This window comes from Osmerus eperlanus, chromosome 6, assembly GCF_963692335.1.
Source record: "Osmerus eperlanus chromosome 6, fOsmEpe2.1, whole genome shotgun sequence".
In the NCBI taxonomy this organism is placed as follows: Eukaryota; Metazoa; Chordata; class Actinopteri; order Osmeriformes; family Osmeridae; genus Osmerus; species Osmerus eperlanus.
The window spans coordinates 12,677,668-12,692,997 of NC_085023.1; the positions used below are offsets into that span (position 1 = coordinate 12,677,668).

General features: G+C 42.2%; 1 protein-coding gene across 2 annotated transcripts; it reads right to left on the reverse strand.

Moving 5' to 3' along the window:
* Window positions 1-371: 371 nt before the first annotated feature.
* On the reverse strand, window positions 372-4,758 carry LOC134022221 (core histone macro-H2A.2). 2 transcript variants are annotated; one of them, XM_062463567.1, is made up of 9 exons: window positions 4,589-4,758; window positions 3,190-3,377; window positions 3,003-3,109; window positions 2,164-2,358; window positions 1,765-1,869; window positions 1,547-1,646; window positions 1,367-1,456; window positions 1,035-1,209; window positions 372-795 (listed from the first exon to the last, which is right to left on the reverse strand). In XM_062463567.1, exons 2-9 carry the CDS (start codon window positions 3,359-3,361, stop codon window positions 630-632), a joined length of 1,110 nt encoding a protein of 369 aa, XP_062319551.1. In that variant the 5' UTR covers window positions 3,362-3,377; window positions 4,589-4,758; the 3' UTR covers window positions 372-629. The 2 variants fall into 2 exon arrangements, with proteins under 2 accessions (XP_062319551.1, XP_062319550.1); XM_062463566.1 differs by having other exon boundaries at window positions 1,765-1,872; window positions 4,589-4,757.
* Between the last annotated feature and the right edge of the window lie 10,572 nt (window positions 4,759-15,330).

Sequence of the window (15,330 nt, forward strand, 5' to 3'; positions counted from 1 at the left end):
AAGTATTTTGCTTTTGAAGTCTTATTTCATTCGATAATTTATCTGTATACAATGGTAACAAAGCTAACACTTCATTTTCTTCAGAGAGATGTACCAATAGAGAGGTGGATGTGAGTCATTTGAAAGGAGTCCCAAGATGTGTTGGAAAGTCAGGCCTCAATCTGTGGTGTAAAACATCTGGATTTTTATTTCAAAGCAGAATGAGAAACACTCATTTTTTTTAGTAAACTAACTGTATCAGAAACTACAGAGGGAATCTGGCCGCAAAAACAACCGTCAAAAATTGTCATCTTTGTTGGACATGGAATGTAAAAACAACAATGGGTAAATAAGAAGTCAGAACAACAAGCCATGGGGATAAAGTTACTCTAGTCTAAAAAGAATGCCATCATAAAAGGACAGTGTAACATAAATTCATACAGTACTTCACTCACAGTTTTTTTTTTTTTTTTTTTTTTCTTAACCTTCCCAGGCTGGGTCCACATCATAACAATGCCTACTCACATGACCTTCCATTGACCTATACCAGATGTAAAGAACAAAACCCACCTGAAATACAACTGCAACCTGTTAAAAAAAAAAAAAAAAAACACCCCAAACCGAGCTCCTTCTTTTTTGCAGACTTTTCTTCACTTGGCATCCAGCTTGGCCATTTCCTGAAGATATATTCCGATACTCTCGCTGTCAAATAGTACAAAGTAAATGTTTTTCAGAGAGGAGGTGGTGGCGGACACAAAATGGCTGGAGATGGCCTTGAGGATCAGCTGGGCAGCCGTCTGCTTTGGAAAGCCGTTCCTGAGCCGGGGCAAGAGATGCACACATGTTGTTTAGGGACGTATGTTGTTAAGACACAGGTTTCGTTTTACATCTACTTTTCAATCGGGACACTTGACCATTACTCAAGTACATCATAATTGACATGCAGCACATCAACAACAGTCACAGGAAAATGGAGTTATGCCATTGTTCAAATGTATTCTTTTAAGGACGCTACTGTAGGGATAAATGGCAGGTGTAATCAGTAGAAGTCTCACCGGCCAGCAGGAAGGGAGGGGAAGGCCACAGATTTGAGCTTCTTCTCCTCGGCGGCGGAGAGGCAGTTCTTGACAGTCTTCTCCAGCTGGTCCTCGCACTTCTCGGAGCCCCACTGGGGGACGTTACAGTGGATCACAAAGCGGGCCGCCATCCCAGTGGCCTGGCTCACAGCAACTACAAAACACCAGACAGATTTGTGAGGTTCAGGATAACCGCTCGCAGCTTGCGACCTGTGCTGACGTCGGTATATTGGGTCAAATGGACGTTTTTTCCCAATCAATTCATCACCATTGTTTAACCCGTGTATGCTTTTGTGTTGGTTTTCCCATACCTGATGCTACCTCTAGAGGCCCTTGTGCTTTCCGCAGGTCTTTTACTGCGTCCTGGAACTCCCGACCCCCTGCCTTCTCCAGAGCGGTCCCTTCGGACAGAAAACGGGTGAGCGCTACAGAACTGGCTTTTTTATGTCGAGGCTAATCTTGAACATCATGACCATGACAGGGGTCCTCACCCACGCCTTCTTTAAGGTCCATCTCTGCATTTGTTGGGTTGATGATGCCTTCCACTTTGATACTTCCAATTTTACTGATTTCACTCTCTGTTAGTGAAAGCTGTTAACATGGGGCAAGGAGTTAAAGAACTGCTAATAAGAAAAGTACCTCTCTACACAAAGCAACACTTCTTTGTAGTTTTGGACCGACTGAGCTTCCTTTGTACAAAACAGTTTACCTTCTGTCCGAGGAACAGGCTTTTCGCTGACAGGATTGTGAACCCATCGCCTGGTCCATCTTCCACAGTTGAGTTGGCTACAACCTCTTTGTCGTTTTCTGTGCTCTTCTTTGCAGGGTGGGGAAAAAGTAGCACAAATAAATATCTCCTATCGCCGCTTGACCATGGAATATCATCATATAGGGCAGTGGTTCCCAACCCTGGTCCTCAGGGCACGCTGTCCTGCATGTTTTAGATGTTTCCCTCATGAATGGTCATAAGCAGGCTTCTGTAGAGCTGGATAACAACCCATTCATTTCAATCAGGTGTGTTGGAGCAGATCTAAATTCTAAAACAGGCAGGACAGGATGCCCTGAGGACCAGGTTTGGGAACCACTCATATAGGGAACACTAGCCTACCCTTGCTTTGCGGCCTGGTTTGCCTTTTCCTTTTTTGATGGAGGGTTTCTTGATGCTCTTGACGCGTGCCTCCCTTTTCTCGGGCACTGTGACCTGGGTGTCCACCTTCACCCGGCCCCCCCTCTTCTTGGACAGGAGCTCTGGGTGGATCCGGGGCAGGACCCCACCGTTCGATATGGTCACCCCACGGAGAAGCTGACAGACGACAAATACTACTAGGTCACATATTGGACTATATTATCTTTCGACCAGCTCCTTTCAGAAACGACTATACTTTGAATCTGAGAGAATGGATGTTATGCGCTTATTGCTAAAGTTGCCTCGCCACCAATCAAAATGTTAAACATACTGCGGGCTTAGTGTGAATGTGAGGTGTACAGGTGTACATCAGGTTAACTGCAAAGCAGAAGCATTTGATGCCAAGTGAAACCCTACCCGGTCCACACACACCATATGGTGTCTACTGAAACAATGGGTTTCTTTTGGTCATTATACTTTCATGTTGCATTTCCATTACTGGGTTGTATTAAAAAGTTATTTCCGACGGACATATATTTTAATATTATTGACTATAATGAACATCAATAATGTTTTGTTTGTGAATGTAAGAACATTAAGTAAGAAGTTGAACTATACAAACATTTGGATTCCACAGTTAATCAAGCAACTCTCTTAAAGGGCCTTCATTTGGAGGTAGGAGGAAACGAGACAGCTCACAGTGTGATACTATATAGTACTAAAATAGTCAGTGTCAAAAGCTTGACATTTCTCGACTGAAACCCATTAAAACACCTACTTCAAAAATAATAAGCACTGTTGCCTGTACTTGTGATTGTTACCTGGTTGAGCTCCTCGTCATTAGCTACTGCCAGCTTGATGTGCCGCGGCGTTATTCTGCCTTTCTTGTTGTCCCTCGCTGCATTGCCAGCCAACTCCAGGATTTCAGCTAAAACACACAAAAACACATACAAATACACAGCAACACAACACTCCTGTTTAGGCTGGACAGCCAGAGAGGGCACCCACCTGCCAGGTATTCGATGACAGCCGCCATGTAGACAGGGGCCCCCATGCCGATGCGGTACTTGTGGGTCCCTGTACGGAGGTAACGCATCATCCTCCCCACGGGGAAGATGACCCCTGCTCGGGCGGAGCGGGACAGCTTGGTGGTCTTCTTCTTCCCTCCTCGGGCCGACATCCTGCCTCAGCTTGCTCTGAGTGGACAGGAGTCATGGTTGGTTTTTAGACAGTAGAGGGAAAATTGACATTGAGCATGCAATTTTGGTGTCATGGTTACCAATTGCTGTTTGCCGGAGTAAAATCTTTTGTTTGTAAGTGTAAAGCAGTTGAGTTGTAAACCATTAACATTGGACAACCATTGCAAAATGTGATTCTAAACTGTTATAAAAGGGGCAAGCACACCACATATCGATGTGCTTATGCACACACAAAACAAGACTGCGGTCTGAACCTAGTCGCTACAGCAGGATATTGTCCTCATGCAACCTAGGAAATAAGTTAAGATACTCACTATCTTGTCGTGGACGATTTACTCATGCAAAGCTGATCAATTGTATTCAGTTGATAACATTTTAATTAATATGCACGGTTAATTCAATCCAATAACTAAGTATTCCATTAGGAAACCTTTGCACATTATGAACAAACATCAATATGTTCTTCAAAGTAAACTAGCAATTATGTCAGTGTAATTTAGGATCCATGTAATAAAAATGAAAGTGCATGGTACAGATGTCTGGAAATGGTTGCATCTCCTTCACAGCTCCATGGCCTAGAGGGGTTACATGTAAACAAACTAAAGAGCACTGCACTCTGCAAGGGTGTCCTGCAGAACGGTCACGAAAATAGCCTCGAGCGACTACACTACAACGTCGTGTTTTATTTTGCTCGAGAAATTGAAAAAACGAATCGTGCCACCTACTGTACAGTAACAATTTCGACACACAGACATTTAATGTTTCCTCATAAACGTTTAGAATAACACACACCAACCCATATGAATAAAGTACATCAAGAATATTCTACAATATTTAGAAAGAGTAAGGACGTCTAAAATAGACACGCTATTCTGCAGAAAAAAGGCCTCTCTGGTACGTGCGTTATTCGGATAGGCTGCGCGTATCGAAACGGATCGCACACCTTTCTTATCAACGACGGGGTTCGCTTGGTCGCTTGTCAAACAATACGTCGGTTATTCTAGACATGCAGAGTCGTGGACATAGGGCCGAAACCTTTCTTTAAAACGGTTGCTCCCATGTTCACGCTACAACCCCCATTTTGTTTTCAATCCATTGGATGTGTAATCTCATCAGACATGGAAAGTAGCTTTCCTTTCGGAGACGCAGTTCGCTACGAAACGCATGAATCCGGATATGCGTAAGCGTAAAAATCCCCAAGTTTCTACCTGTTTGTCCTCCTTTTGAACGAATCAATGCTGGCTTGTGATTCTGTTAGAAAAATCCCCGAGGAATAGATGTATTCTCTTCTCCTTGTGCGTATCCTGTTCCCAAATAAAAACTACAGCCAGAACCGCCGTACAATCATTGGAGGCAGGCTCTATGCTACTGATGCTGCAAAGGGGAAAAATTCAGTACACGGAAAAATAGAATGAAAACGCCCCCCTAACATGGCTTCAAGGGGAGAAGAATGTTGGTTGAAAGGAACGCAATGTGCTTCGAGATAAAACTACGTTTGGCGATTTTACCGTAAAAATACATTTAAATGTGACCAATATACCTGTTTATGAAAAAATTGTATAATAATTTATTAAGACACCTTTGCTCTGCCAATTGGCTTGGCTGCTGTAATTCAAAACGGCAGCCCACATACAATTCACAAAATCTTGTTATGACCAGGTATGTCCTTCAGTCTAAGGGGCTAACCATTTATGGCAGGTTTAGTGTCAGGTAACCCATTAGAGCATATTACTAGATGTTGCTTTAATATATATAAAATATATATTTTGGTTGTCACAATATCATCCTCTACTTATTATAACATGAGGACAAGACCCAGACTAAAGGGAATTAATTAAGGCAGCTAAAAGCAGTTTATACTTGGCTGTGCAACTGGCTGTTTCACACATCAAAGGTAATTCACAAGGGACATGGCTGTCGGATATGAGCCAATCAGTGCATTTGACTCCATCTCTGATCTGTCAAACCCAATAGACAAATGAACGGTGATGCCAACAATCTCCTTTATTTCACCGGCAGATATTAGCTTTATTTGTCTTTTTCAATAATCATGTCATACCCAATTTCTATTTCAGTCACATTAAACAATGTTTAATGTTGAGGTTAATATACATTTATGTAAATGCCAGTTATGGTTTAAATCGTGTTGGGCTAGCCAAACTGAGAATGTGGCTGCCAACTAACACACTACTCATAACTTACTGTTATGTTGCATATGGCTTTTTTTGTCATTTGTTTCCATAAGTCAGGTGAACAATTCCATGGTTATTGTTGTGCTATTAATATCCATATCTCAACATAATCCCAATAACCTGGCATTAGTAGCCTCAAGCAAAACAATAAACCTGCTTGGCCGAACTTAGAGCCAAATTACTCATGGCAAACCAAAATTGCTTGGGTCGTGAATTGATTTTGTGGCACAAAGTCTCTCTGAGGATAATATCAAAGGCATTGTGCTGTACTTTTATTTCTAAATGATTGTGATAACTGTATAATTTAAAAATATATAGATTATTATTGTACATACTGTGGATGCAATGAAGGTTTGCCATCCAAACACCTTAATGAAAATTAGTAAGGGGATGACACATACAGAATTAAACGGAACTTGCTTATACACAAAATAATGTATATCACATCAAGTATTTGAAATGGAATCCAGAACTGTGTGTAGTACCGTCCAATGCTTATTGAATATGCTAACCATTACTCTAATTACAATTATTGAGGGTGGACGATATTCTGGCAGTATGTACCAAAGGTGTTCCACAATATGGCTCCTCAATATCTTCATGGCCTGGTTGTTCAAACCAGTAAAAAACTGTCCATAGAGGGCAGTGAAAGACCATTTTTGATAACAGCACCCAAAACACACTTTAATTTATCAATTAGATTAAAACTTTGAAATGACTCTTCAATTGAGCATGGTCAGATATATATGGTAAAAAAGGGCCTCAGATAACATCAATCATGTCACATTAATCAATTAGATTATCAATAATTAATGACATTTGCAATTCCAGGTTGTTTTCTAGTCAGGTGGCTGAGCGGTTAGGGAATCGGGCTAGTAATCTGAATGTTGCCAGTTCGATTCCTGGCCGTGCAAAATGACGTTGTGTCCTTGGGCAAGGCACTTCACCCTACTTGCCTCAGGGGAATGTCCCTGTACTTACTGTAAGTCACTCTGGATAATAGTGTCTGCTAAATGACTAAATGTAAAATGTAGTACAGACAGGGCATTTTTTGGGCCTCATTCCCTGTATTTCCCTTGATCTCCAGTGGGGGTCATTAGTGGCACGTTCTCTGAATATACATTTAGTCATTTTTACATTTAGTCATTTACTAGAATATACTGCTCTTGTTGAGTCATCAAATCCTTCCAATGAACTTCTTGACATTTTTTAGTGGTTAGGGCTTATTAATTTTGATGTGTGCTGATCAAAGGTGAGGTTGTATTGATTTGTTTTCAGAATTAGTAACCTTGTTGTGTATTATATAGAATGCAGTATGTGACATACAGTGTACATATATGTATTCTTGCAGAGTAGATTACAGATTTTAAATTACCGTTATAATATGACTGTTATATATTCCCATTACTTCTAATAATACAATATCTAATGGTTGCAACTTCCAATACACTAGACCCAGACTGACAAAAATTGTTTCATAATGAGTACAGTATCATTTGTAAATTACTTATTTTAGAGGATTAGACGGAGAATAACCAGAGTAGAAAGGGGTATTTGCTATTAGTTTTTAGATATATACATATATATATATATATCTGTTATCCACAAACAACAGACAGCATCGTGAATGACGGACAGCGCATCTTTCCAGTCCGGTGGAGCACACAAGGACCAGATGGCAGCTGTATATCAGTAAAAGCACAGAGATGATCCAGACACTCGTGTGCATTGACATTGGCCTTCGTCACTGTTAGAGGATGTTGGATCCAGTTTAATGACCTTACCTACTCTGTGGGCTCAGAGGATGGTGCTGTCTGTCTGGAACAGCCCCAGTGTGTACAGCTCCAGATGCCTTGTGAAGCATCCTCAGGAGGACCCCTAGATGGCTTCCCCAGGCCTCCCGTCTAGCTTCTTTCTGCAGGAAGCTTCAGGGAGAGAATGGGCCCTGGAGCCTCTGCCTTAGAGGGGCATGTATGCTGTTAGTCAGCATCCACCGGCTGAATGGTGAAAACACCTGGTTGGAACCATCTAAACAAACTGTGTGCCTGGTGATGGGGAGAGTGGGGCTGCTCCCCGCGGGCTGTGGACAGAAGTTACTCTGAGCATTGTGTGTTCGAGGTCTGTTTACGAAGAAAGCAGAAAGAAACCTGCCTGCTCGTAATATGAAAAACTTGCATTATCAACTGTATTTGGTGATTGCATTATCAACTGGATTTGGTGATTGCATTATCTACTGGATTTGGTGATTTTCGGACTCAGTGTAGCTTATAGTGCTCGGTATTACCCATGCAATGACCAAAAACAACATTATATATACCACTCCTTGACAGCACTTTACAGTGGCGAGATCACAAGGGCAACATTTATCTAGCAGGGGAACTGTTGTCCTTTCAGCATATCAATCACAGAGGAACCTGTACACACCTGTACCTACAGCAGTCTTGATAAATGTGTTCCCTCTAAGGATACAAACGGAAAGTGTCAACAAGGCTATGGACTTAGTCTTTCTAAGGGACTGCTACCTTATTGCACACTTGGGTATCTGGCTAATCATTTAGCATGGAGATTACCTTTAGTCATGTTTGTTTTAGTCTGTATCCAGGTGACTGTTTAGTCATGTGTCTTGTACAGAAAGGTAAACTTCACTGTAGAGGTGTGGCGGGGTTATTTATAGAGATAACAAGAAGCTTCCCGGATCGAATTTGACTAGATATTATCCGAGAGACACTGGTGTTGTTTCCTCTGCTGTTTTGATGTGTGTAAGAGTAGCATTTGAACCTACAACAATCCAATGTCATGAACATCCAGATCACTTTATGTTACCCTAAGCCCACCTTGTTCTCATGAAGGACAAAGGGGAAAGAAAGCTCGCAAGTTTGATTATCATCCGAAGCCTCTCTCGTCTCCTGTCCCGTCTCATCCTGGGAAAGTGACCTTGTGTGCCAGGGTGGGGCTTCCCATCATCCCCTTTCCCTTGCTGACAGCCACCCCCACCCCACCTCCACCATTATAACCTTGTGTTTCCTCCCCTACTGTTTATAGATATCTCTCATGATCGGTGGTGTGGTGGCAGGGGCGGTGCATGTTTATTTCAGCTGTTTTGTACTTTGCCTTATGACCTGTGAGCTGTAGGTCAGGAAGAGAGTGATGGAGAGTTTGTCAGTTCCATACCTCTAATGATGTCAGAGGGCTTCAAAGGGAGGGCTGTTTGTTATCTGAGTTTGAGGTAGTGTTGGACAGCAGACGACTGCAGGGTTGATTAGACAAGGTCAAGGGAAGTGTGATAGCTTGCCGTTTGTCGTTTCCTAGTGTGGCTGCTCCCTCTCTAGCCTTGACTGTTTTGTACTTGTGGCTGATGTATTTCCTTTTTCCTAGCATAGTATTCAGCCTGTTCTCAGTTTATTCAGCTGCAGTCCGTTCCAGTGGCAGAAAATTGCATTACAGATGTAAGTCAAACTGTATAATAGTTGTATAAAATGTTTGCCCATTTTTAATACATTGATTGGATCCAACAGAGTCTTGGTAGGTGAATGGGGTACAGACAGTTTTAGATTCAGGTGAACATTAATGATAGTATTGAGTATGACATCCCTAATGTCCAGTGATACAGTTTTTTCAATTATTCATGTCGTTTCTGTGATGCATCTCGATTCAGGCCTGAGACAAAAACAACATTGCTATTATCTGATGAGGGTTTAGATCTTTTCCCAGCAAGCCTCAAACACGCCTCGTCCAAAACCGCACTCAGGTGGCACCATAAAGAACCAGCTGGAGAACTCATCCACATGTGTTTACTCTTCAACTGGTTGGGCCACATTTCCCATCCATTTATGACTCATATGTTAAGTAATGACGAGGCCTAAATTAGGTTGTATTTTAGGAGGATACTAAAGTACTCTTCGTGTCTGACGAGAGAAAGTGGTGAGCTATGTTTTGACTGTGTGGGAAAGAAGTTACTGTCTTAGTATAAAAGGGTGAAGGCATAGCTTTAACTGTTGCATGTTTTACTCAAACTGCCACTTTAGTCTCATACAATATATAATGAGGAAGACTGAAATCTCATGTATATGCAATAAACATCACCTATCTTGTGTTTGAGAATGACAGATTAGACGCCCCGAGAATTCAGTTAGTGGAAAGCCGCCAAATTGTTAATATTAATTGTAGATACTTCCTGTACCTTCCTTCACAGAGACTATAAAAAGGGTTTCATTAACAATGTCAGCTCCGTCCATCCATCTAGTTCCATTCATCCATTTGACACCATCATTCCCTGGACTGTTAAAAGCCCTAATGGTGTGAAGTAGAGACACACGCAGGTATTATTTTAAAGATGAGGATGACATGCTGTATAGTAATATCCCACACATGCAACACCATAGCATATAAAACGTTTCCACAGTAATTAGGATTTAATACCCGTAGTCTAGCTGAGAAGAATCAAGATCAGCTACGAGATGGTTTATCCAGAAACACATGCATATTGCTTCTGCTACAGAGTCACAGCTCCCCTATTAAAGCTACACTGAAACAGTGCCTAAGGGGCAAAGATTTCTGTGAGATGGAGTACAGAATTTGATAGAAATTAAAAGTGCCCATGCGAAACAGAGGTCTTTGACATATCCTGTATTAGAGATCCAAAGGACAGTAGTGTGGTTCCAACTTTGTTTAGTGAATTATAAATATAATAAATAATAAATAAGTATGTATTTATTATAATGATAAAAGGCCAATTATCATTGAGTCGTGACAACTTGAAGTTGTGGAGCAAGATCAAAATGATGACCTCAAGCCACTTCTGAAGTACAAACATTGTTCGATGGCTATTAAAAAAATATTCTCTGAAGCTTTATGATAGATCAAGAGCCTTCTGCTTGTTTACTATTGCAATCAATGCTTGATGGCATTTTCAAAAGTGTCAAATCACGCTTGATGCCAGAACGCATTTGTGACACGTCACCAGAGAAGATAGGGCAGGAGGGGTGAGGTTCTAACCTAGAACAGGCTGTCCTACCAGTGACAAAAAAAAACAGCTCACAAAATAGACCTATCACACACCCTCAGTGTGGGCACCTATCACAGGTATTTATAGGACCAAGTCTAGTGGGCGATGGTGCCTGTCTCTAAACACAGGACCTGGGCCCTCAAAACAGCGCGGTCTCCCAGAAGGCCCCTGGAAATAGCACCCAAAAATCCCCTCTGATCCGCTCTTGGAGGTCCCCCTCAAAAAGAGTTCTCAGAACAAAATAAGGCTTGAAAGTGGAGGAGTCAAAAAAGAGGAGCCAGTTTCAGGTTTCTGTCAGACGGAGGAGTCCTGTCAAAATAGGCCCTTGGAGTGGCGACAAGGCCCGGGCCACTGACCTGACCCCACTGCCAAGCCCCAAATTCCAGCCAGATATTTTTAGCCGTGGCATTTAAACTTGGCAGCGCGTCATATACCCGGACCATCTGTACTATTTCCTGTTCCTGTTAAAGATGGAGGTACAGGGGACACAACCACTCCAGTCAAGGCCCAACATTTAAAAATACATGTTATCATTTTTTCTCTCATCAGCTTTTAGTTTGCTATAATGCTTTTAATCAACTTTGAGCTGACAGACACTGATGTTTGATGAGACTGGTTGTTTACACGGTACACAGACATGGAATGCTGTGACATCCAAATGAACGGACATCACGATATGTCAGACATGTCATGAATGTAACCCAATGCCGGGTTCAAAACTCACAGTAGACCAAATAGTCCTGTCCAAGACGCCTGCCCCACCCAGAAGGAGAGCACACACATATCCAGAAGTAGAACAATCCACCTTTTCCCACAGGTTTTCTCCCTGGTTCTCAAGCCTGGTTGGTGTGTATTTTGTTGTAAAGGATTTTCTTCTTCATGTTCCGTTTTGTCCAAAGCTAAATGAAAAAGAGTGGAGTGGTGAGTGAGAGAGGATATGGAGAGCCAGCTGGATGAGAGTATAAATCACTCTGCAATGATTCAGACTGCTGAATCATTGCATGAAATGCGATTGTATCGGTGTCGTGGTAGTTTTTGAGAGAATCAATCGTTCAAGCTGAAGTCGGGTGAAGTACAGAGGTAATGTTTATTTGACGTAAACTTCTTTTAAAACACATTCATTGTACATATGACCAACATTTCTTTCACATCTGTCATCAATGTTTTACCGTAAACTCACTTCTGTTGCTTTTTTGTGTCTGGATTAGGTCATGCATATTTACAATTTGTGTACTTTACAATGAGTTTGAGTCAAACGTGTCTATTCTTAGAGCGAGCGTCACCCTTTATAGTTTTGGGCTAAGCTGTCATAGTTGGTATTCCTATTAGCGTCGGAGTAAAAATCTTAAGTGCGAAATCAAACTCACAATCAATGAGGATATTTAATATGACCTACAGAATCCTCCTCCTCTGCTTCACTGTTATCATGTTCTGTATGTTCCACTCCAGCCTCCACCTGTACTTATGCCTCCTGGTGAGACCGTGCCTCCTGGTAAGGCATAAGTACAGGGAATGTATGGTGTTGTCTCAGCTGACTGTCAAACCGGATTATGAAAGGCTATCCTATAAGTAAAGTATGTATTTTGAGACTAACCACAGACAGGTAGTCTCAAAATACCCCCCCCCCCCCAAACAGCGCCATCTAGACCACATCTGAAGACATTGCCACGTCGCATGTGGATTGCGAAAACCTTCAGGAAAGGGGGATAAAGCAATTGGTGCATGTATAGGGTAGCCTAGCGATAACCACTGGTGGAGTTTGAACTCCATTCACTCAACAGCATGTGAGCATGGATCCCCAGTTGGGACCGATGGAAGTTTCTGTTTCCATTCCAGGCTTATCCACTAGAGAGGCCAGAGCAGTGGATAAATTCTGTCCACGCTATCTGGTTCCGTGTCACTCATCGTTCCCATTTAGCGTCGGTGTCGGTGTATTAAAAGCTCACGCTTGGAAGGGAACCGGCACCTTTGGCACGCAGGAAGCTCTCAAAATGTGTAAAACTACTAAGAGCGTATTGCCGCTAACAAGGGCCACGCTACTGAAAAGGGCCTCCAAATGGTCACATTTTTTGTGCCTGATTTTCAGGCTGCGGAGTAAGGTGAGGCATTGAATGTGTGTTTCCTGAGGACATGACTAATTATCAATAAGAGGCCAAAGGGAGCCTGGAACAAGCAGATCTGATTTTATGACGGCTGGCTTAATCTGAAAAGGTTCCACATTTCCCCATTAAAAAGTGTTACATACATCATTAACCTCCATAACCAAGCCCCGACATGAAATGGATATTTCAGCCAAAGTTTTCAATTATGTAGCAGGCCTACTCTACCTGAAAACATAATAAGATGACTTAAATGACTTAAACTCCTGTAAATACATTTTCTAAGTACAAATAAAAACACGTGGCAACTCTTTCATTGATTTATGTGCTATTTACAACCACTACACCATGGGTGACAGGATTTACCATCATCCTCAAATCCTTTAAGTACAGTACTACCTCATTTTAGCATACTACAACATCTGCTTCATATGAAAGACGACATCAAACACCAGTAAGCGGTAGAGACCGTCCGTATACCTGCAAGAATGGAAGCCTGTGAGTCATTTTCCACTGTGATTCTATACTTTGATGGTAAAGGATAGATCCCTGTTCCTGACACACACTCTCGATGCCTGAGTGAACTATTGAGTGCTCACCCTATTGCCCTCTTACAAATACAGATGTTTCTGGGAGCGCGTGAACTCCTTTTTCCCAGCAATGTTAATGTCACCTGTAAAAGCACTTACCTTGCGGATAGCATCAAATCCTACAATGGCACTGACTTGAATGTAATCGGGTCCCAAAATTCTAATACATTAAAGTGAACCAGATTTAGTTAAATACATTAAGTGGTGTGATCCAGCCAGAATTCCAGTTATGGACAGATTTACACTATGAATATCAATCCTTCAGTGTTTATGAACAAAAATACTGCATGTGTGCATATGGACTGCACACACTACATTAACGTATGTAGTTATCAGACCTATATATCATCATTCCCAAAAGCAGCTCGAACCGCAGACTATCCCACTTTGCATTTAAGTACACATCAACGTTTTGAACTTGTTAATCTTATTTTCTTTCTAAGTCACTTTGTACGTTTGCTGAAGGGGGCGGCGCAGGCCGGATATGATGCATGATTAGGAAAAGGAACACATTGAAAAACGTTCACTAAGTATCTCTTGACATGTGGGCACTACCCTATTTAGAACACTTGTTTATTGGCCTGTCACTTTGACAGACAGTCGCCCCAACAACATCACATAACAGTGTCTGGTTTCAAAGGCAGGTTGGCGCGCCAAACCTCTCATGTCAGCATCCCTTTGAAGCCTACGTCTGGTATTGCAGATACAAAACAATACCAGGTAAATATAGAGCTCTCTGGATCAGGTAGTACAAGCTCAAACCAAAGCAGACACCATCTCATTTATCTCATGAGCATCTCTAGCCTGTAATTGTGCTTTTTTATATCTGTCCTCTAATGGCATTCGTACAGCTAACGCTTAATGGCCTACAATTATGAACTATAAAAGCTCCATAAGAGTCCATGAATTGGCATACAGTACTGCATGTCTCCTCCTGTCTACGACACGAGGGCAGCTTCTGCTCTATTGACAGCACGACTGTATCTAAACCCCAATGACAAAACAATATGACAAGGACGCCTCCCATCTCCATCCAAATCTCTCTTCCTTTTGATCCTTTTCTCTGTCTCTCTCTCTTTGGACCATCTGTCTTTCTTGTGTTATTTTCTTCTCTTTTAGTCCATCCACTCATCTTCCTATTGCTCATCGTCATTGGGGTCTACATGGCCATGCATAACAGCAATGGTGCATGATCAGAGGCGGGCTCCTCCGTGTAACCTGAGCTCAGACCTTGACCAGGGGGGCTAGGTACAGTTTATAAATGAGCCAGGGTCGTCGCTTCAACAGCACAATCGCTCACTCTCAGGTGTGTGACACCTCTTTCCTCTAAAGAACCAGAAGCCAAAAAAGAAGTACAAGTCCTTAAGTACTATATGTTCATTCAGATCCCCCCCCCCCCACCCTCTGCGTTCTGTCAACATTTACTTACAGCTATGGACTTACAAGACTGCTCCATTCAGAAATCTAGTCTGTCATATATCTACAGTTGGGGAAGGTTTTAAAAATAAGAGAAGGACAAAGTGTTTCCTATACAAGGATCATTTGTAAAGACCTTCTTAACAGTGTAATGTGAGATGTCCATGAAAACAATACTTTTAAGCCAAAGCAACATAAGGTTGTTAAACAAACTCAAAAATAGTCAGACCACAATGCTGCATGCTGACAAGCTCTGCTGTGAACCAAACATTTGGCAGTGGCACTGACTGAACAGAAAAGGGGGCTCGACTTAAACTCGGATTTTACTTGCCGGCGAGCTAAGTCTCCTGTCCTCAATGCTATCGGGTTCTGCACCTTTCCGCAAGTATGATAGAGGGCCCGCTTTTGCGGTTTTGCATATCGCAGAGCAACTCGTCATAAGCTCCCCCCTGACCCCTAAGCCCTTGGCCTTAAAACATTCCTCTTGTAGTGTTGCACTGAAAACATTCCCCTCCACCTACTACAACTAGTCTTGACTGCTAGCAGCATTAGCGCCCATGATTTATGGATACAGCTGTGGATTAGCGATGAAGACACCTGTCCTGCCCTCCATCACCAGTTCATTCCCACACAGCCTGTGCTAACCTG